The sequence below is a fragment of the Ochotona curzoniae genome, unplaced genomic scaffold (assembly GCF_017591425.1).
Source record: "Ochotona curzoniae isolate NIBS_2020 unplaced genomic scaffold, NIBS_Ocur_1.0 contig_4792, whole genome shotgun sequence".
NCBI classification, from domain to species: Eukaryota; Metazoa; Chordata; class Mammalia; order Lagomorpha; family Ochotonidae; genus Ochotona; species Ochotona curzoniae.
The window spans coordinates 6,270,955-6,292,066 of NW_024466389.1; the positions used below are offsets into that span (position 1 = coordinate 6,270,955).

The following is a 21,112-nucleotide window of genomic DNA, read 5'->3' on the forward strand; positions in this document are numbered from 1 at the left end:
TTGGCACTGGCCTTGCTCTACCCAGCTGCTCGTCTTCAGATTCAGGTCTTTTTCCATATGTCACCACTGCCCCGGGGGGAGGCTGTTCCACAGCTCCCACCCCATCTAACTCCGTCCCACTCAGTCCCTCCATGTGTCCGCCACCACTCCGTCTGGCCCCAGCATCACCCAAGGTCATACTGATCCACTCTGGTCCCTGCTTGCCCACGTATGTGCATCCTGCAGCAACCCTTTAAGTGCTCAGATCTTGCTAAATCCCAGCACCCAGCACAGTGACCTGCACACAACAGGTACTCAATAAGTGCTCACTGAGCCAGTGAGTGAGGATTCTTGCTGAGGCCCTTATCCACACTCAGTGGGGAACTCATTGAGAAAATGCTGGGGTAAAACCTCTCCTCCCGTAGGTGTGGTGGCAGGGAGCATGGTGGCAGGGGTCTGGCTGTACGCTCAGCCCCTGCCCAATGCCAGGAGGGGCGGGAGGGGACTGTGGGCAGCAGGTTGGCATTCCATTTCCTGGGCTCCCCAGGCCAGCCGGGGCAGCTTTTACTAGCGTTCATCTGCTTGTTCAGAGCCTGGCTCTCCGAGCGTCTGTCCCAGAAGGCCATGCTGCTGAGGCCAGCCCCGACCCCCTCCCTCACTGGTTCATGAGCACTGACTGCCACGCTGTGCTGGGACTGGGGACGCTGGGAAATGATGTAGTCACAGCTTCCGCGCTCGGCTGCTGCCAAGTCAAAGGCGCCATTGCAGCAAACTGGGACACACTGCCTGACCCTCTCAGTGGAAGAGAGTGGCTGGGTCTAGACCCGCCCTGTGACATGGGGACAGTGGCTCCTGCAGGGGGCTGGCTTTGGGGTGTTCAGCACCTGCACGAAGCCAAACTCTGCTTGGGGAAGAGGGGTGAGGCTTCGAGATAGGGTGATTTCAGGGGTTGCCTCTGCCTGCTTCTCCCGAGCCTAGAGGTCAGGTACCTCCTGGGGGAGCATACCACACTGAGAAAGCATACTGAGCTGCATCGGGTCCAGGGGTTCAGCAAACACCCTAACTGTGGAACCCTTGCGCCAGACACAGCCTCATGGTGCCCCTAGTGGTCCTGGTTGCAGCCAGACTGGAGTCTGAGCAGGGACCAGTATACCAAGCCATTAAGGCAGAATCACAAAAGGCAGAAAACGCCTAGGTTCTTCACTACCAGACCCTTGCACATCCCTGAGGCCACCATGAGAGCTGCTCTTTGCCCCTCATGCCACCTGCTGGGAGACCAAGACCAGACAGGGCAGGGGCCTTGACCGGGGTCAGACACTCAGTGTTGTCTGGGGACAGTCTCAGGCAGGCTGCAGACCTCTGTCCTGCGGAGCACCCGAGGCTGTGCCTGCGCCATGACGTTGCCTCCCTTGCCTCCACAGGAAACTGTACTTTGCCCAGTCCCACAGGCCCCCATACCATGGGCGTGTGTGCCTGGCCCCACCCGGCTGCCTGCTCAGCTCTAGCCCCGACGGGCCCACCAAAGGCTTCTTCTATGTACCTAGTGAGAAAGGTATCCCAGGGGCATCCATAGGGGCCTGGGAGCTGACGTCCCCTAGGGACACACGGGGGGCTGGGAGCTGAGCCCCCAGGGGACACACGGGGACCAGGAGCCGGGACCTACTTCCCTGACGGCTCTAATTCCCCCTGCAGTGCCCAAGGCCCACCTCTCGGCCACCTTCGGCTTCAACCCCTGCGTGAACACGGGCTGCGGGAAGCCGGCAGTGCGGCCACTCGTAGACACAGGGGCCATGGTCTTTGTGGTCTTTGGCATCATCGGCATCAACCGTACACGGCAGGTGGACAACCATGTCATCGGAGACCCGGTAGGTGCCTGGGCCCACTCACCTGGCCTCCCGGTCCAGACAATTCCATGGGTCCTGTGACATCATACCTCCTCTGCCCTAAGCAAGATTTATCCCATAAACAGAGTTAGAGCCGTCAGGGATGTGGGTCCCGGCTCCTGGCCCCCGTGTGTCCTCTGGGGGCTCAGCTAGGCACCTGGGGACACTTTGGGGCCCAGGCAGGCTCCTTCAAATGCTCATTGGAGACAATAGACACAAGCAGGCAAGCCTCCTTGCCTTGCCACTCAGCCCTGGCTGTTAGCCTTGGTTATGGCACATGCTGCCTTGTGAGGCCTCCTTTGCTGTCCCTCGTGTGCATGACCCACACTGGTGATGTGTGGGCTAAGACTTGGCCTGGCACAGAAAGGGTGCTGAGGACGTCTGGTGGGCAAATCCCTTAGTCAGGCTGAGTGCCAGGCACAGGGCATGACAGACAGGGCCGCCATCCAGTACAAGGTGGAGGCAGCATGGATCTCAGGCTTTCTGAGCAGGCTGGCAGGGCGGACACCAGGCAGTAGTTAGAACAGAGGCAGCATGGGGCTGCCTGGAAAGGCAGGGGATAAATACCAAGTCCAGGACATTGGGAGAAAAGGGGTGAGCCCTCAGAGATGGGCAGAGGCAGGCATGGGGGACAGGGGGCAGGACCTCCTGGGCCAGGCAGCATGCCAGGACACAGGTGTCCACAGGTCCTGGGTAGAGGACAGCACTGTAGGGAATCACCAAGGGGACAGAAGCTCATCTCACTGAGCCAGCCCGGCCTGCCTGTGTCTCCTTGGGAAAGGGCAGCGTCATCTACGATGGCAGCTTTGACCTCTTCAAAGAAATCGGGCACCTGTGCCGCCTCTGCAAGGCCATCGCCGGCAACGCGGAGCTGGTGAAGCCGGGCGGGGCCCAGTGCCTGCCCTCAGGTACGAGGGCGGGAGCCAGGAGCAGGGACTGCCACGCGTGTCTGGTCACATGTCTGTGTGTGTCTACGCCGGGATAGAGTGCGTGCAAACACTCACGTGTTTGTGAGCTGAGAGCGGCCTTGTGCCTGAGTGGAACCTGGCACAGAGGTCACAGGTGTGGTGTGGCCCCAAAACAAGCTGGCTGAGGCCTGGCTGGGATTGTCCCAGAGGCAGCCCAAAGGGTCAGCTCCCACCCCACAGGCACATAGGCATTGGGGTTTCCCAGTGCCCGTGTCAGGGGTTATCAGCACTTGGGAACCCTGGGAGGAAGGTGCGTGTGCATGCATGGGAGTGGTGGGCTGGGGGCCCCGCCGTTCCGAGGCCCCTGCCCACTCCCTCTCCGGCCTCTCCTTGCAGGCTACAGCATCTCCTCCTTCCTGCAGATGTTGCACCCGGAGTGCAAGGAGCTGCCCGAGCCCAACCTGCTGCCGGGGCAGCTCTCCCATGGGGCAGTGGGTGTCAAGGAGGGCCGTGTGCAGTGGATCTCCATGGCCTTCGAGTCGGTGAGCCGGGGTGCCCCACGGGGCACGGGGGCACTTGCTCCTGTGTCACCTCCTCGGGAGCCACTGAGGCCCAGACACGTGGAGAGGCTTGCCTGTGGTCACATGACCAGTGAGCATGGGTGCCTGGGGCTAAACCAGGCCACCTTCCTGCCAGGCTGAGCTGTGCCCTTGTAGCCACAGGTACCAGCCCTACCCCCAGTCAGGCTCTGTGTCATTGTGTAGTCGCTGGGGTTAAAGGGACTGAGGAGTCCAGAATGCCACACTCTGTCCCTGTGGGAGACTGGGGTCGGAGGCACGGAGCCTGGTGGGCTTCCCCACGTGGCCAGGGGAGGCCAGGCTTGGAAGAAGGGGACAGGCTGTCTCACACATGCTAGAGCTCTGCCTGAGGAGCACTGAACACACACAGGCAACACACTCACCCCCCTGGCCTGGCTGTCCCCTGCTGCCTCCGTCCTAACCCAGCTCCAGCGCCTGCCTACGGGGGTGAGCTGGGTGCTTGCTTGAACAGAAGGGGACAGAGGCCCTGCCCTTTCCCAGTCCCAGCAGCTCTGCAGACAGCATGACGAGAAAGTTCAGGAAAGCTTTTGGGAATGAGAATAGACCAACTCACCCGTGCTCCAGTGCCTGTGTCTCCTGCTGTGCCAGCAACAGGTCCCCTAGCCCCGGCCAGAAGGGCTCCAGGCTTCCCTGGAAAGCAGTTCAAAGCTCATACGGCTTGTTAAGTTTATTTTTAAACTGTGGTAAGATACACATAGTGGGATGCCTGCTGTTGGAGTCTGTTACACGTAGCAACACACCGGGAGGGTGCACACTCACGCAGTCTCCGCATCGGTCCTTCCATGGCGTGGGTGGGGGTTTCACCTGGACTGGGAGCAGCTGCCTTTATCAGGCTGAAGCCCCAGGCAGCTGCAGAGAGGAAGGTGTTCTCCGCTCAAGCCCAGCCCGGGTGTACCCCCCACTACCACCCAGATACACACATGGGCACAGGTGGGCTGCACACTGGTTTGTGCTCAATGAGAGAACATGGGAGAAAGTTCAGGAGCAGGACTAGTGTCTGTTCCTTTCCCTGTTCTGTGGACACCCTGGGGCTGGGCACAGTGATGCAGGTGGGCTGCTCACACGCTTGGGGACTCAGTGGGAGGCTAGTTGCCAGGCCCTGCTGAGCTGTGACAGAGAAGCACCAGTGCCATGCAGGAAGGCTTGCTGGAGGAGGAGGCATCTGAGCTGGCCCTGTAGGATGAGCATGAGCTGTCCCTGTAGGCACAAGGCCCAGGCTGTGTGGAGGGTGGGGGGCAGGAGGGTGGGGGGCAGGAGTGTGGGCTTCCCAGAGTGGGAGGTGATTGGGTTGGAAAAGGACAGGAGCCGTGGCTGCCTGTGCGTAAGCCTGCAGCCGCTGTGAGAATCACATGGAGGGGCTGGTGGGAGCCACGGGGATTGGATCATCCTTGCCACAGCTCAGCCCTCGGGAAGGGCAGCCAGGCCACAGCCCCCAGCTGCCTCACCAGCTCGTGTCTCCCACAGACCACATACAAGGGCAAGTCCTCCTTTCAGACCTACTCAGACTACCTGCGCTGGGAGAGCTTCCTCCAGCAACAGCTACAGACATTCCCGGAGGGCTCAGCCCTGCGCCGTGGCTTCCAGACCTGTGAGCACTGGAAGCAGATCTTCATGGAGATCATAGGCAAGTGAGGTGGGGCAGATGGGGAGGCGGGAGTTAGGGCAGGGAAGGTGGGGCGGAGCCAGGGGCAGGGATGGGGGGCAGGGAAGGTGGGGCGGAGCCAGGGGCAGGGATGGGGGGCAGGGAAGGTGGGGTGGAGCCAGGGGCAGGGATGGGGGGCAGGGAAGGTGGGGTGGAGCCAGGGGCAGGGATGGGGGGCAAGGGTGGTTACTCCTGAGCCACTCCCACACATTGCTTGTCTGTTGGGTCCTGACCAAGAGCCCCAGGAAGCCAGGATGATGCAGCAACCAAAACACTCAGGGGTGGTCAGAGTCTGGGTCCTTTGCTGCTTGGGGCACCTGGCCTCCTCTCTGATCATAAATTCAGCTCCCTGAAATGTCACAATTATTGGCCTAAGGAGGTTAGCTCCTCAGGGCCAAGAAACCCCCAGGGTGGGTCCTGTTGGTACCCCAGAGAGGTCCAATGGCTTGGATGGAGTGGCACGGCCCAGCGTTGCCCTGACTGCCCATCCACACACACTCCCGCACTGTAGCCCCTTATCCTTGGCGTGGCTGGAGTGGCAGCCACCTGAGGGCTGCTCTTTCCTTCCTCACAGGGGTACAGAGCGCCCTCTATGGCCTGGTGCTGTCCCTCCTCATCTGTGTGGCAGCCGTGGCGGTGTTCACCACGCACATCCTGCTCCTGCTGCCAGTGCTCCTCAGCATCCTGGGTACGTGGGCAGAGGGGCAGGGAGAGCAGGGGCCCCTGGGAGGGCTCTAGGCACAAATCTCCCCAAAGGCGGCTTCCCGACCTGGCAGAAAGGCACTGCACGTGGTACTGCAGTGGTGGGGCACCTGAGGCTGCAGCCCCCAAGCCGGTGCTCCCCAAGAAGGGCCAGAGCCCCTCTGCCCCACTATGTCCTTGCTGTCCCCTCTTGGACCCCAGCTCTCTTTAGCCTTGGGGACCCCAGAATTCCTGTCTCCCCATCCCCTACCCTGGGTCCTCCAGGATGGTGCAGGTGGGGCTGCATCTCAGTCGCTCATCTCGCAGGCATCGTCTGCCTCGTGGTGACCATCATGTACTGGAGTGGCTGGGAGATGGGCGCTGTGGAAGCCATCTCCTTGTCCATCCTGGTCGGCTCCTCGGTGGACTACTGCGTTCATCTGGTAGAGGGTTACCTGTTGGCTGGAGAGAACCTGCCCCCCCACCAGGATGAGGTGAGCACCCAGCTTGCCCCCCTGAATTCTTCTCCTGCCCCAGCACAGCTTGGGGGGACCTCCAAGAACAACTGGACATCCCTGGAGCTGACCTCGAGGTCCCAGGGACTCAAATTCTAAGAGGAGCTGGGCCCTAACAGCACCCTTGGATGCGCACCCCCCAGCTTCTGTCTCCTTAGGTGAGCAAAGAGGGAGAGGGTGGGGCTAGACAAGTGGGGGAGCAAGGACACTTCCTGCCTCCGGCCCCCATCCATATCCTATTCTCCAGCTCTGAGAGCAGGGGCTGAGCTGTGCCCAAGGCCACGGCCCCTTCCCTCCATCTCTGTTAGGTGCCTGCATCTTAGCGCTGGCATCCTAGCACCCATGCCCAGCTCTGTGCCTTACAAGGGTTTGCTTGGCCTTTTTCTTTCCTGGTTTGGCATTGAATCGGTGTGACTATACTCCAAAATCTAAAAAATTGCATGAGTTACACATTCAACTGCCTTGGGTCAAAAGCAGTCAGATCCCTCAAGACTGCCCTCTACAGAGGACCCAGTGCAACGCCCCTGAGCCCTGGGAATGGAAGTCCGCTCCCTGCACCTTGTGTCCCAGCCCTGATCATCCATCACCCACCGTGGCCCGGGACCCCAGGGAGGAGCCTGTGCTCCCCTCTCGCCCCACCCACTGGCCCAGGCTGGACCTGGACAGCAGCCCAGTGCTCGCCCTCGCTCTGGCCGCAGGACGCGCGCTCACAGCGCCAGTGGCGGACGCTGGAGGCCGTGCGGCACGTGGGCGTGGCCATCGTTTCCAGCGCACTCACCACAGTCATTGCCACCGTGCCGCTCTTCTTCTGTATCATCGCACCCTTCGCCAAATTCGGCAAGATCGTGGCTCTCAACACGGGCGTGTCCATCCTCTACACACTCACGGTCAGCACGGCGCTGCTGGGAGTCATGGCGCCTGGCTCCTTCACGCGCTCCAGGACTTCCTTCCTCAAAGCACTGGGCGCCGTGCTGTTGGCTGGGGTTCTGGGGCTGGGTGCCTGCCTCGTGCTGCTGCACAGCGGCTATAAGATCCCCTTGCCCAGCGGGGCCTCCCTATAGCCCACACCCTGCCCGCGGCAGTGGACATGAGGTGCGGCACCCCCTCAGCTGGGGTCTCCTTGCACCGGCAGTGACTCTAGAGCTCCCAGCCTGGCAGGAGGAGCTGCAGCCAGGTGGTCCAGCGTCTGCTCTGACCTGTCATCAGAGGGGGTCACCCTGTCGAGGCCTGGGTGCCACCCCTCCCTCGTGGAAACTGAAGCTGGAGACTCAGCAGCTGCCTGTCACTCCTGGCTCCCTGGGGGCCTGTGCAGGAGGAACAGTGGGTGGGGTCTCAACCTGCTGCCACCCTGATCCTGTCCCAGCCTGGTCATCCCCCAGGCACCTCAGTTCCTGGCCGCAGAAGACAGGGACCCAACTTGGGGTTCTGCATGCCCTACCTAGGCCCCGGCCTCAGGGGCTCCTCCAAGACCTCCCCTAAGGATTAGGGCCCCAGCCCAGCCTGCTTCACAGCCCCCAGCCTACATCTCCACCTCAGCTCCCAGGGTGCCTGGGGGTAGCCCGTGCCTGCCACCTGCTCACAGCAGATGGTTCCTAATAAAGTGAGGTGAAACCACAGACACCCCTCTGGACACAAGCCCCTTCCTAGCACTGGCTCCCTCATACTCTGGAAATTGCCATGCATTGGCCGGACAGCTGCATGGAGGGAGGGGCGGGTGAAAGGTGCTGGTGCTCCAGGAACAAGGATCGGAGTGCTCTCGGGGCCAAGTGGGAGTCCCATGGACTGCCCTGGCGGGAAGGGGCACACTGCCCCCTGGGATGCATATGAGCAAACCATTGGAATTGGGGAGTGGGGCCCTGGGGCACACTGTCCCCTGGGATGCAACCATCCAAGCCGGAACACTGACACAGACAGCCGAGGGACTAGGTTCCATGGCTTCAGCTGCCCAGCATGCAGTACTTTGCCCCAGCCACAGAAAGCTCTGGAGATGAGCCTCTAGAACAGTGGGTGACCCGTGTTGGCCACCACTACCCGCTGCTCGTCCCTTGTCTGTCTTCACCATCTGCCATTTCCTCCACAAATGCTGAGCAGGGCTATGTGCTCATCATGCCCTCAGGGAGGGGCTGTGTCCTTGTCCCTGGTTCCTGTCTACCCTGTTCCAGATGCCTCCCTTGAGAACCGTTCCCTATCCTAGGGGCTCAGGTCCAACTCAACCTGCCCGGTGTCCCCAAGCCTGGGGGTGGGGATGGCACAGCAGTTCACACACTTTGGGGGCTGCCCAGCACTGCCTCCCCGCCCTGTGTCAAGTGTGCTTGAGCTGCGTGTCTGGCTCCTTTCAGATGCAGCTTCTGCTAAGGTGCACCCTAGCAGGCAGCAGCTGATGGGCACTCACACAGGAGGGCTGGACTGACCTGCCGACTCGGCTTTGGCCTGGCCCAGTCCTGGCTCTCCAGGGCATTTAGGGACTGATCCAGCAGGTGAGAGGTCCATCTCACGCTGTGTGTCTCTCTGTTCCTCTGCCTTTCATATAAACAATATTTTCAAAACAAAACCAATACTTGCTCAGTTCTGGAAGCTGCACATCCAAAGGTAGGGTGTGGATGGGTTACCCCAACCAGAAGCTCTGATGGACAGCCTGCCCCAGCACCTCTCCTGGTTCCTGTTGGGCTCCTTGAGGATAGCACTCTGGTCCCTGCCTCCATCTTTGCCCTTGAACTTGCAGAAGATTCCATACTAGGAGTGTTTTCCTGTGACGTGGCAGCCCCCTGAGGCCTAGTGCAAGGTGCTGTGGCCAAAGGGAAGGGCCACCCCTCCGCCACAGCACACAGCACACAGTGCTCTGTGGGCACGCGTCAGGGCCCTCCAGCTGCTGGTGTCGGGGGGGAGACTCCTCTACAGGATGTGTTCTGTCCCAAGCAGCACAACGATAGGCACGCAGCACCTCATGGACGAGCCCAGGTCTGCCAGCTCCAAGCTCTTGTCCTGACACCTTCCCAACAGCCTGGTTTTAAGGTGCAGATGGGTTTGTTCGCTTATCATTTGCATGCAGATCCAGTAATGTCCATTTCTTCCACCCCTACCTTGATTTTAAGGAAGGACTCCTCTTCATCCCCGTCCTCCCCTTCCCCTGTCACCCACCTCTGACTTTCCAGAGTGCCAGGGTGGTGGGCAGGGTGGAGGGGACCTCCCTCCATGGTGACTGGGGCTGCCATTTAGGACGCAGACCCACTGGGCCCCTCAGGACTCTCTTGTGATTTGGGGAGTCCCATTTCCCAGCTGAGCATCCTGGATGTTAAGAGAGGAAAGGAAGAATGCACAGCATGCTAGCTTCGGGCCAGCTCCCTCTTTGTGGGGGGCATGCTGCTCCACAGCTGCTTGGCCTCAAATTGACCTTGTCCCTTGAGGCCCTGCAGGATGCCTGATCATGTCAGCTCCTGGCTGACATGGTTCTCCCTCCCAGGGAGGAGGGGCCCGGGCCAGTGGGGAGGAGGTAGATGACGAGGTGGGAGCTCCAGGGAACTGTGGCCACGTCACTGGCCATGTACTTGAACCACAGCTCCCTCCATCATGTATGTGCACACCATGGTCACAGGGTCACAGAGGCACTGCCACCATGGCCTTGACCTTGGTATGCCACTGAAGCATACAGCTCCTGGTCTGAATGAGCTGCACTTGTCAGTGAGCACAATGGTTGGCCTGAGGTCTGTCCTGTGGTGAGGACAGAGGGCCTGTCACTTGCCACCTCCCCAAGCCTGTGCTCCTCCCAGACTCCCCTGGAGACCAGGAGCCCCCACAGAGAGCCAGCTTTACAGAAGGGCACCTGCACCCCAGGGCATGCTGCACTTGGCCTTGGTTCCCTCCCCAATGGCAAGGACTTGTACCCAGTCCACTGCTGTGGGAACAGGAACCCTGCGATGCAAGCCCTGTGTGTATCTCCATGCCAAGCAGACTGTGAGCCCGAGAGAGGACAAGTGCTGCCCACCCTTGGCCAACCAAAGACGCTGGGGATAGCAGAGGATGTGGCTGTGTGTGCCTATCTGGTTGGGAAGCAGCCACAGATTTGCCAGCTGCTATGTCCAAGGACGCTGCTGGTAAGAGTATGTGCTGGCTCCAGTGTGCAGTAACTCCACCACCGATGCGCTGGCCTTGCCATCCAGCAGCTATGAGCCTGCAGGTGTGCAGACTGGTCCAGGGTAGAAGCTACTTCCAGACCACTCATCTTGTGCTCTGGAGCCTCCAACATCAGCATGGGGCCTGAGGGACACCAGCTGCAGGGTGCTCTGGAGCTGCGGGCAAAGATCCAGGCCACATGCCACATGTCCTGGTAGAAAACTCACCAAAGCACATGAAATGTGGGAAGAACCATTGCAAAACAGTAGGATGTGCCAGTTGCTGAGAACCAAAAATGAGCCAATGAGAATATATGCTCATTTGTGTGTGCGTGTGCACAGAAGGCTCCTGAAGGCAATGCAGGAAAACTGGAATGTGGTTACAGCACAGGGGTGCCAGGCAGATGGCAGATGACTGCAGGGGGAGACTGGCGTTCAAGGTCTCTGCCCTCTGGGGTTTCAGCTGCAGGACTGTGTCATCTAGATTGCCTGCAAATAGGAAAGAAGTGGCTGTCATCTGCTCCTTAGCAAGCTCACTCTGGCTTTAGGGCTAAGGGTGGAAGGAGACAGGGAAAGCACCCTCCTTCCCACCCTCCTTCCATCACAGGAGGCCAGCATCAGCCAAGGTACATTGCACTGGAGGAACCACCAGCGGCTGCCGGCACCCCACCAAGTCCCACGCATACAGCCTGCCCTCTCTGAGCTGGACGCGGCACTAGCTGTGCCAGGGAGGCTGAGTCCCAGTCAGAGGCATACAGTGATCAAGGGGTAGCATTGCCTCATCTGCTTCCCCCTGCACGCCTCACTCCCTCCCTGCCCGGCACCTTGCCCAGCACATCCCAGTTGCCTGCAAGGGGTCGGTGTGTTCAGGTCCCTGAAGGAGGCCAGAATCAGCTGTGCAGCCACTGAGATCATTGTCTGTCTGTCAACCCCATGGCTTGGGGCCAGGCCCATGCTTGGTCTTTGCTTGTCGGCTCATCCATTACGTAGAGTAGTAGCAGCCACGGTGATGTGTATCGGTACCTGCTGTGCCTTTGCTGCTCCGCCATTGTTATCAAGCACACAGCTCCCAGCATGGGTGGCATCTGGGTGCTTGGAGTCACAGAGCGTGGCAGCACATGCAGGAAATGCCAGACAGCTCGTGCAAACCTTGATTTGCAAATGAGCATTTTGGTGTTAAAAAAATGGAATCCATACACATGAGGAGTCTTCAAAGGATTTATGGAAGATGAGTGCGGTGAAAAATATGCATGAATTTCAAATGTTTGCATCAAAATAAACTTACCCGCTTTAAAACTGGAAAGGAAACAGGGAAGAGATTCTATCCACCAATACGTGCCCCAGATGTCTGAAATGGTTGGCACTGGGACTAGTCCAAGCCAGGAGCTGCAAATTTAATCCAGGCCTCCCTTGTGAATGGCAGAGACCCAGTGACCTGGGTCTTCTGGGCTGGCAGCAGCAGGAAACTGGAATCAGACGTGAGAGCTGGGGCTCGACTCCAGACACTGCAATGTAGCATGCGGAAGTCTTAACCTCTAGGACCGACATGTGGCTCTAAATGTACATTCGAATCTCACTGAAGTCCTTGCACAGACCAATGTGCTCCCACACTCCTTGCTCTGACCAGGAGTGGGATGTGCTTTCCCAGCCTGTCCATCCCAGTGGGACAGCTTCAGTTGTGCGTTGGGAGGTGACAAGCAAAGAAATGAAATCTGCTGGACCCAGGGAACCCCTCCTTCACAAGAAGGGAGTGTTGTGGTCCTCAGAGCTGGAGAAACACATGGAGCCTGCTTGATCACACCCATGGCCTGAGCCAAACTCACCTGACTCAGCTGATGCCATGAGAGTTTGCTGTTGGCAGCCACTGCATGTGGGGAGGTTGGGGGGCGCAGCTTTGTGGCACAGGTGAGTAATGGTGTCTGCTGAAGGCAGCTGAGAACTTTTCCACAGCCCTCCAGGCCTTTCAGGGTCTCACTCATGACTTCCCTCCACGCATAGCTCATGCCTCTGCCTCTGCCTGGCTGCTCAGGGACTGAGTTGAACCACACCCCTCAGTGCTGACATGTGCAGAGACCAGCTGGCCTCCAGGTCCCCGCAAAGTCTGGTCCCGTGGCCTGCCCTCTCCTGCTGTACTCACTGCACCTTCGGAGCTGCTCGTCAGGAAGCAGTCACAGGTGCCCCCTCGGGGTTGATGGACCTGAGATGTGACCACACGTCGCGGTGTTAAGGGTCTGTCACCTGGATCCCTCTTTCTCCCACTAGGGTGTGCTCCATGAAGGTCAAGACCGTGTTCTCGGTCCTGGCATTGTAAATATCGGTTACCCACATTTTGTCCGCCCTTTGTCAGTCTGCGTGGCTGGAAAATGGAAACGATATCATTGGCACTGGCCAGGGTCCTCACCATGCTCGCCTGTCAGTACCCTTTATGCTCCAGCCTCTGCCCACCCTCTCCTGGCTTCCCAGGTGCCACCCCTCTTCCCCAAGCATCTGCTTGTCCACAGATCCCAGAGCCATGTCCAGCACACATGTGCCTGCCAGAATCATGGCTTGCCCTTCCCCAGGAAAGGGAAGGGTTTCTGACCAGGTGGGCCCCATCTGTCACTGCATTCCACCTGTTTTGTCTCATTGGTGACAACAGGCAACAGTGGAGGTGGTGGGCAGGAGCATGAAGGAGGGACAGAGGGATGAGGGCTGGGGTGTAACAGCCCCTTCCACGTTCCTCCATCCACCTGAGCTGACTTCACAGCCAGCACCCATCCCAGCAAGAAAAGATATCTGCATTTTTCAGAGGAGGAAGCGACTCCTTCCTCTTTACTCAACTTGGGATTTGAACCCAGGTCAGCTTCCTGCAAGATAGGGTCTGCACAGGGACCACTACCCTGTGGAGTTAGTAGTGTAGAGGGCACCCTGGGACCACTAAGAGTGAGCGAGAGGTGATGCCATCCACAAGAGGTTGTCCATGGGCATCCTACCAGCTTGCAAGGCGGGCACAGTACAGCCCCTTTATGCCGAGTAGGAAGCCAAGGGTAGGCAGAGTGCAGCAACTTCTTCCAGGGGGCACTGAGGTCCTGAGGTCCAGCACGGGGCAGAATCCGAGACCTTAGGCCTCACCCTGCCCCCAGCATCGATAACCAGACCACCAGTCTCGCTGGATCCCTGCTGTAGCTGAGTAAACTTGGACCAGCCACCCACACTCTCTGAGGCTGGGGGTATCAATTGTTCTTGCTCTCTGATACCCCACTTCAGAATCCAGTGGCTGAGGACAACATTGAACTCTCCAGTCTGAGGGGTCCGAGCCAAGCTGTGCAGTGCTGGGTTGGGTGGTCTCCAATTCTGGTCAGGCCCCCTCGTGCACTTGCAGACAGCTAGAAGTTAACTGGGTGACTCCTCTTGGGAGCTTGGCTGACTATCAGGGTAGGGGGCAGGGGCAGAAGCCACAGATCATTCACCATCCACACTGCATATCAGGGAGCTTGCGGTGGAGTTCCAGCTCGGCTCCCAAGAGCAGCATCTTGCCAGTGTGCATCCTGGGAAGCAACCAGTGATGGGGTGAGAGCCTGGGTGTCTATAATCTCTGGGGGATACCTGGACTGGTTTCTGGGCTCCTAGCTTGAGCCTGGTCAAGCCACAGCTGTTGCAGGCACTTTGGTGTGGAGGTGACCCAGAAGATGGGAGATCTTAGCCTGTGTGGGTGCATCTCTCTATATGTCATTCAAATATATAGAAATGAAATCATTTTAAGGGCTGATGATTCAATGAGACCATTGGGATGGCCTTAATTCAATCTCATGGTGTCCATGCAAGAAAAGTAGACAATGAATCCTCATCCACTCTGAGCTCACCCCCTATAGGAAGTCACTTCTCAGGATTCTCTATTCCCATCCACACCTCCTGGTCCAGACAGAAAATGACAAAATAGGGTGTGTCCCCTCTCTCCCCTCCCCAGCCAGGCAGAGCCAGTTGAAGGCAGGGCAGCCCTTCTGGGCCTCTGCTCACTCCAGACCCTGAAGACTTCTGAGCCACTGTAGGCCACAGGATGCATGACCAGGCTTCATTCTAGAAGAAGAGAGAAGGGAGGTTGGACAGAAGGGGCAGGACAGACGTGCATGTGTGCCAACCCCCAGAAGTAATTCATACAAGGAAAATCTGGTGTGACATTCAGCTAAATTAACAATTTATAGATAATTTACAATGCTCATGTCATTAAGCAAATGCACTTTAAATTGATTTCGAATTAGTGCCCTAATGATTTCCCCCAGGATCAGTCTCCGCCAGCCCCTTTGGTGCAGCACTTTCAATAAGAGGAAGGTGTGTTCCAACAGCCTCTTTATTCCATAATTGAAGTCATAATTGAACTTGAGGTCATTTCCAAGGACCTATTGATCTGCACAGAGAGGGAAAGTGCTGACAGGAGCATCCTGGGGCCAGAGTGGGGTGAGGAGGGGGCGCAGGGGAGACACCTGCAGTTGGGGTGGATTCCAGGCCATTTTTTGCATGACCTGCAGGTAGCCTTGACAGCCAGTGGCGGGGGTATCGGAGGGCCTTGAAGCATTCCAAGCGCTGTATGCTCTCCCTGCAGGCTTGCCCTCAGCTCTGTAAAGCCAGGGGGAAGGTGCAGGGCCCCCCGACATGCTCCCAGGACCCCAAAGTGAACTCTGCACCCTGTCTTTGCCCACTGTGACTGCCAGGCTTAGCTGGACGGAATCTTGACTTTGCCCATTGAAGAATTGGGACATGAGACTGAGAAGAGTGGTGAGCAAGGCAGCGAGGCTGAACGGGTGGACACCTCACCAGGCATATCTGAGAGAGAAGACAGACTCAGCCATCCAGCCTGGGGACAGTAAGGTGACACTGTGTAATGGCGAGAATACACCTGGCAGGACAGGCGGGCACCCCAGCGGAGAGCTGAGCATACAGTCTGTGTCCACACTGGGGCTTATAGGAAACAGGGTCCAGTTCTTCCTGCTGTTTTGCCTCCCCGACCCCTCAACCTAATAAAGGGCTTGTGGGTGTGAAGTCAGTGACTCTTCCTAAGGTTTAACTTGCCGGTGTGACCAGACTGGATGGCTCACCTGGCACCAGTTACAGGAAATCTCTCCTAGAGAGCTTTCCTTGAGGTAAGCCTGGGACTGCCTGTAAAGTTCTAAGAGTCTGGGAAGGATTTGGTAGTGGAAAATGCTAGGCTGCTTCCAAGGCAGAGACAGGAAGACAGACAGGGACTGTTTCTTGAGGGAGTGTGTGCACTCCAACGTCAGAGCATGGCCCATTGTGAACGGATCCCGGGGCTTCTAAGGAGTGGATCAGTGTTGGGGACAGCCTGTGAATGCCGTTGAGACTGCTGCTGGCCAGGCAATAATGCAGCCCCACCTCGAGCCTTAGAACTAGTCAGGGAGAATCAAGATGGTGGAATAGGGTAAGGACACGTTTAAACAGACGGAGAAGCATTTAACCAGAATGAAGCAGAGAGGACATATTTCAGGAAATACGAAAGGACAGAACAACAGCAGAGGGGTACCTGGAGACTGACAGACACAGGAAAGCAGCGGGCACAGCAGTGTGGTATTGCAGTGAATGATATTCCAGCACGGCGATCTAAACTCCAACAGCAGCCAGAACTCCACCAGCAACCAGGTGGGAAGGGACTTTGACTGGGAGCTTGGGAGGTGAACCCAGACGGGGAACTGTCTGTCCTGCTGGTCCATTTGATTTGACCAGGAGCAGAGACAGAGCAGCAGGTCCCAGGCAGGCAGAGCGAGAACAGCGAGGATTTCATAGCCCAGTCAGCCCCCTAGAGTTGAATTGATCGCCATTTTGCCTAAGGAGGAAAGGGCAAGGGAAAGGACTGAGTATGCTCTGAGAGAGAGTGAGCTCATTTCTGACTCGGTGAACTGCAACGACGTGGCATTCTACGGGTTCCATCCAGGGCAGGTCTGGGTAACCCTCGGATCTGTCAGCGAGCAGATCAAGAACTGTTGTGGTAGCACGTCGGGCGCCATTTTGTGCATTGTGGCAAAAGCTTTGGGACTGCAGGGGCAACAGTGAACTGCACATGTGCTGAGCTCGCGAGAACTCGCTGAGGTCCCACAGGAAAATAATACCGACTGTGGCTTAGTACCGGTCAAAACAGGTCCATGTGGCACCCAGACCTAGCGTCCAACAAGTTCCGACAAGATTAGCGCCACCAACAACCTAACTAGATAGGACACCTGGTGTCTCTTTAATCCTGGAACCCACTCCAACCGGAAGAGGGAGAAAGGTTGCAGAGACAGCAGTGCAGCCTCAGCACGGTATCACAGGCGGTGGAGAGTGGTGAGCCAAGAGCTGGGTTGTGGAGACCACGGTGGATATCTGACATAAGAACCCAGACCTGGAACTCGCTGGAGGTTGTGGCACAAGCGGCTGCAAGCAAAAAGTTGTGTACCAACTGCAATAAGTAAAATCGCATTGCAGACGTGTGGGTGACACAGCTTAGAAACCTGTCCCAAGGAGAAGACTCTGCTAACCAGAAGTACAATGATCAAGAGCAAAAGAAGAGACAAAGGCACAATGAATATTACTGAGCACTCCCCTGCAAAGGAGCAAAACCCTATGCCAACCTCAGAGTTAACTGAGGAAGACATTGAGAAAATGGGGCACACAGAATCCATAAGACTCATTTTAAAGATTCTGGTCAAAAATGAGAAGTTAATGCAAGAGTTCAAAGAATTTAAGGAAGCAGTAAAGGAAATCAAGGCTGGTATATCAGAAATTAAGAACACAGTAGAGCAAATTACAAGTACAGTGGAGAGTCTCCAAAATAGAATGAAGCAAGCAGAAGAAAAAATCTCAGAATTGGCAGATATCTCCTGTCACCAGGGGGGAGCAAACAAAAAGCTGGAAGCAGAGCTGGATCAGGACAAAAAAAGTATTCAAGAATTGAAAGACACTATTAAGAGGCCAAATATAAGAGTTATGGGAGACCCGGAAGGTGAAGAAAGAGAAGCTGAGTTTGCAAATGTATTTAAGGAAATAATCAAGGAAAATTTCCCTAATCTGGAGAAAGAATTGGGAAACAAGATCCAGGAGGGACGCAGAACTCCCAACAAGCTTGATCAAAAGCGATCTTCACCAAGACATATGATTATCAAGCTCTCTTCAATTGAACATAAGGAAAAGATCCTTAAATGTGCACGTGAAAAACATCAATTGACATATAAAGGAATGCCAATTAAGCTCACAGGAGATCTCTCACAGGAAACTCTACAGGCAAGAAGAGAATGGAGTGACGTATTCCAGGTTCTAAAAGAAAAAAATTGTCGGCCTAGGATAACATATCCAGCAAAGCTTTCTTTCATCTTTGAAAATGAAATAAAATTCTTCCATAGTAAAGAAAAGCTAAAAGAATTTGCCTCTTCCAAACCTGCTCTACAAATGATACTTCAAGATGTTCTCTTGACAGAGAAGAGGAATAGCACCTACCAAAACCAAAGGCAAACGGGAAGAACATCCCAGTAAAATGACAACAGAAGACTAAACCAATGAACAACCCATTCCTAAAATTACAGGACCAAAGTACCACCTATGTATATTTAACTCTGAATGTAAATGGCTTAAGCTCAATCAAACATCATAGATCTGTAGACTGGATTAAAAAACAAAACCCATCTGTCTATTGTCGGGAGGAGACACACTCCAACAAAGATCAGCGGAGACTCTATCACATGGGTTTTGTTGTTTTCTGTTAGTTTCATCTCTTCAAAACACTTTCTTCTGATTGGATCATTCAATGACTCGTAGATCATACAGTGGCATCATTTTCTTCAAGAAGGTTCTTGATTTTCACTTCTTCAGCTACGCGTTATACATTTAATAGCATGTTGTTTAACTTCTTGGTGTTGTTAATTTCTTTTTTCTCCCGGAAGTTGATTTTGTTTTGTGGCTCTTCATTTAAGGGAAGGTATAGTAGCTGTGTAATGGAGACTGTCATATCTAGTAACATGTCATTTAACTTCATGGCATTGTGAATTTCTATTTTTCTTTCTATTGTTGATTTTGTATCATGACCTTTCATTTAAGGGAATGTACAGTAGTTATGTAATGGAGACTAACAACCAGATGTGAGGATGCAGTGTGGTCGGCATCTCTGTTTCCAGACAAAGATGGACTTACAGTGAAACTGTTTATATTATATCTTGACAATAGGATTCTGGACTCTCTGCCATTGTCCATGACTGAGTATGAAGAACTATATGTTAATAATGATATAAAGGAACTGGGGGGGGGGAGGGAATTGGGGAGGGGATAGGGGAATATGGAACTGTATCGTAAAATGATAGCAATAATAATAAAATGTGAAAAATAAATTAAAAAAAAAAAGAACTAGTCAAACACTGACCAGCACTATGGCTCAACTGTTTATTCCTCCACCTGCAGGCACTGCCATCTTATATCGGTGCCAGTTTGTGTCCCGGCTGCTCCACTTCCCTTCCAGTTCCCTGCTCATGGCCTGGGAAAGCAGTGGAGGATGGCCCAAAGCCTTGGGACCCTGAACCAATGTGGGAGACTGCCGGAGACCCGCTCCAGCTGACTCGAGAGCTTGCAAAGGATGTGCAGATCAGCAAGAAGACAAGAAACAGGAGGCATGGACCACTACAACATGATGCTCATAACAGACAACTCAGAAAAGTTGCCTTCTTTATTTATACACAAATCATCACAAGCTTTTGCACAACATCCAATTATTTTATTTTAAATTCATTATAAAGATGATTACAAAAACAATCCTAAAAATTATTATTATTTTACTTCAGAGAAAGTATTTTCAGCAAGCATTACTTATTCAAACCTGCAGTCACCTGGCTGAAGTCAAGAACTCCACGGTTGGCAGCACATGCGGTTGCATGGTGACAGGTGGTTTATTTATACTCAAAATCAATTTTCACTAAACCTAAACTAATATTACTTAAAATATCAAGAATACAAGATTAAAAGGAAAGCCTATGAATGAGAAAAATTTATAAAGGCAAATATCATAGATTCCTTATTAAATCTTATAATCAATCATGCATTAATTACCACCACTTTCACCCAGTGCTGATTCAATTGTTTTTTGTTCTTTTGTTAATGGGCAGTGAAAGGGATCAGGGCAGTTCAGCCTTTCTACAGACAGAGGGCCTTTACAAGAAAGTTCTTTTTATCTTTATAAACTGTTTTTTTCCCCTAAATATGAGTGCCAATGTAAGGTAGAAGCTTTAAGCCATTTTTAGGGGGCTCACATTTGTCTCCCTTTAGAAGATGCCCCATATACTTTTGTTTTCTGTGGTGAGAAACCAAAATGCGTCATATCATGTGTTGTAACAGTTCGAGGTGCATGGTAAACAAACTCTTTGTACCTCCATGATTGCCATCTGTTCCAAGATATTACCAAGTCATTTCCTAAGGAGAACATTACTTACATTAGGGGAAGCTTCAGGATGAAGATGGGCACATAACAGGATGTTTGGAGACATTGTGGGCTCAATTGTACTATTGTACGCTTTTAGCTATGTGTCATAGCCTTACGGCGCTAAAGATGTTTTTATCATAACATGATTCATCAGTATGAGGTGTCATACCAGTTACAGGAATCATTTCACATTTTCAGAAAAACAACAACACTCTCAGGAGAATTTTATGAACTATTAAAGAGGTGACAAGTGTCCATACAAATGGGTGAGGCAGCAATGACGTGATTAGAGACATTCCACCGGGCTTTGCCACGCAGCCAGAAACTCCTCATAGCCTTGCTAACCAAGGAGCGGTGCTCATCACACAGCCATGCCATCTGATCCAATTGCATGGCTTCCTGCAGGAGGCCCAGAGGATGCTCCTGACTCCCAGCCTGGGATGGGGCCAGCTCCAGCCATTGCAGCCACTGGAGGAGTGAAGCAGTGGATGGAAAATCTTTCTCTCTGTAAGTCTACCCTTCCAATAAAAAATAAATATTCTTAACAATTACCCAAACATCTTAATTAACTGTCAATATTTTGCCTCCAAACTTAATAGAATCTGGGGGGCAGGGAGGTAAGAACACCCACTGAGTTCTTCATAGAGACTCTTCTCTCAGGCCTGTTCCAGTGTTGAATGGGGAAGGAAAGCCGGGTATTATCCCTTCTCAGCCCCGTGCCAGCTCTTCCAGGTTCCGTTACAGAGGCAGACACCGTGACAGCCACAGAGAGGGACAAGAGAAGACCAAAGGTGGAGATTAGCCGGCAATAGCCCTGTAATCGATGCTGATCAATCTGGCACGGCAACACTCTGAAGCACAATTAGTTAAGCAGAGCCCCTCCTCCCTCACTGAGGACACCACCTCCATTGATCCAGAGGACAGAAACAGCAAAATCAGGGAAGAGGACTGACTGTTTTTCACAAAAACTGCAAATGAACATGACTGTCAGTGGAGATGGATGGAATAGAAGTTGTTGGGATAAGAAAGAATCAGGCACAGGGCAGGGGATGGGGAGTGAGACGGTGGGTTTAAAGGGGTAAGGTCCCCTTTCGTGTAGACAGACGCCTCTCTAGATGAGCCGGAGAGCCCAGCCATTCAGTCTGGATGTCATGGGTCATTGGGGAGGAGAAGCCAGTGAGACCAGCCGAAATCCAAACAGAGAACTGCAAGCTAAGGGCTGAGACACACCACCTAGACCAGGCGGAAGGAGTTGGGCGCACTGCCTGAGTGCAGACTGGTGCTCAGGAGGGACAGGGGTCAGCTTATCCCACCACTGCTCCTCCCTGGCCCTGCCAATCTTCTTCTAGATACTGGATTTGTTGAATGTGAA

General features: G+C 54.6%; 1 protein-coding gene across 2 annotated transcripts in view; it reads left to right on the top strand.

The window, feature by feature from the left end:
* The window catches only part of DISP3 (dispatched RND transporter family member 3), a 29,657-nt gene extending 22,259 nt beyond the window's left edge, over window positions 1-7,398 (top strand). For both annotated transcript variants that reach the window (XM_040987663.1, XM_040987665.1), the window contains 8 exons: window positions 1,401-1,531; window positions 1,672-1,844; window positions 2,644-2,770; window positions 3,167-3,312; window positions 4,834-4,993; window positions 5,586-5,699; window positions 6,020-6,186; window positions 6,906-7,398. In XM_040987663.1, coding sequence (XP_040843597.1) covers window positions 1,401-1,531; window positions 1,672-1,844; window positions 2,644-2,770; window positions 3,167-3,312; window positions 4,834-4,993; window positions 5,586-5,699; window positions 6,020-6,186; window positions 6,906-7,268 — 1,381 coding nt within the window. In that variant the 3' untranslated portion in view covers window positions 7,269-7,398. The remainder of the gene's footprint in view (window positions 1-1,400; window positions 1,532-1,671; window positions 1,845-2,643; window positions 2,771-3,166; window positions 3,313-4,833; window positions 4,994-5,585; window positions 5,700-6,019; window positions 6,187-6,905) is intronic.
* The last annotated feature ends 13,714 nt before the right edge of the window (window positions 7,399-21,112 follow it).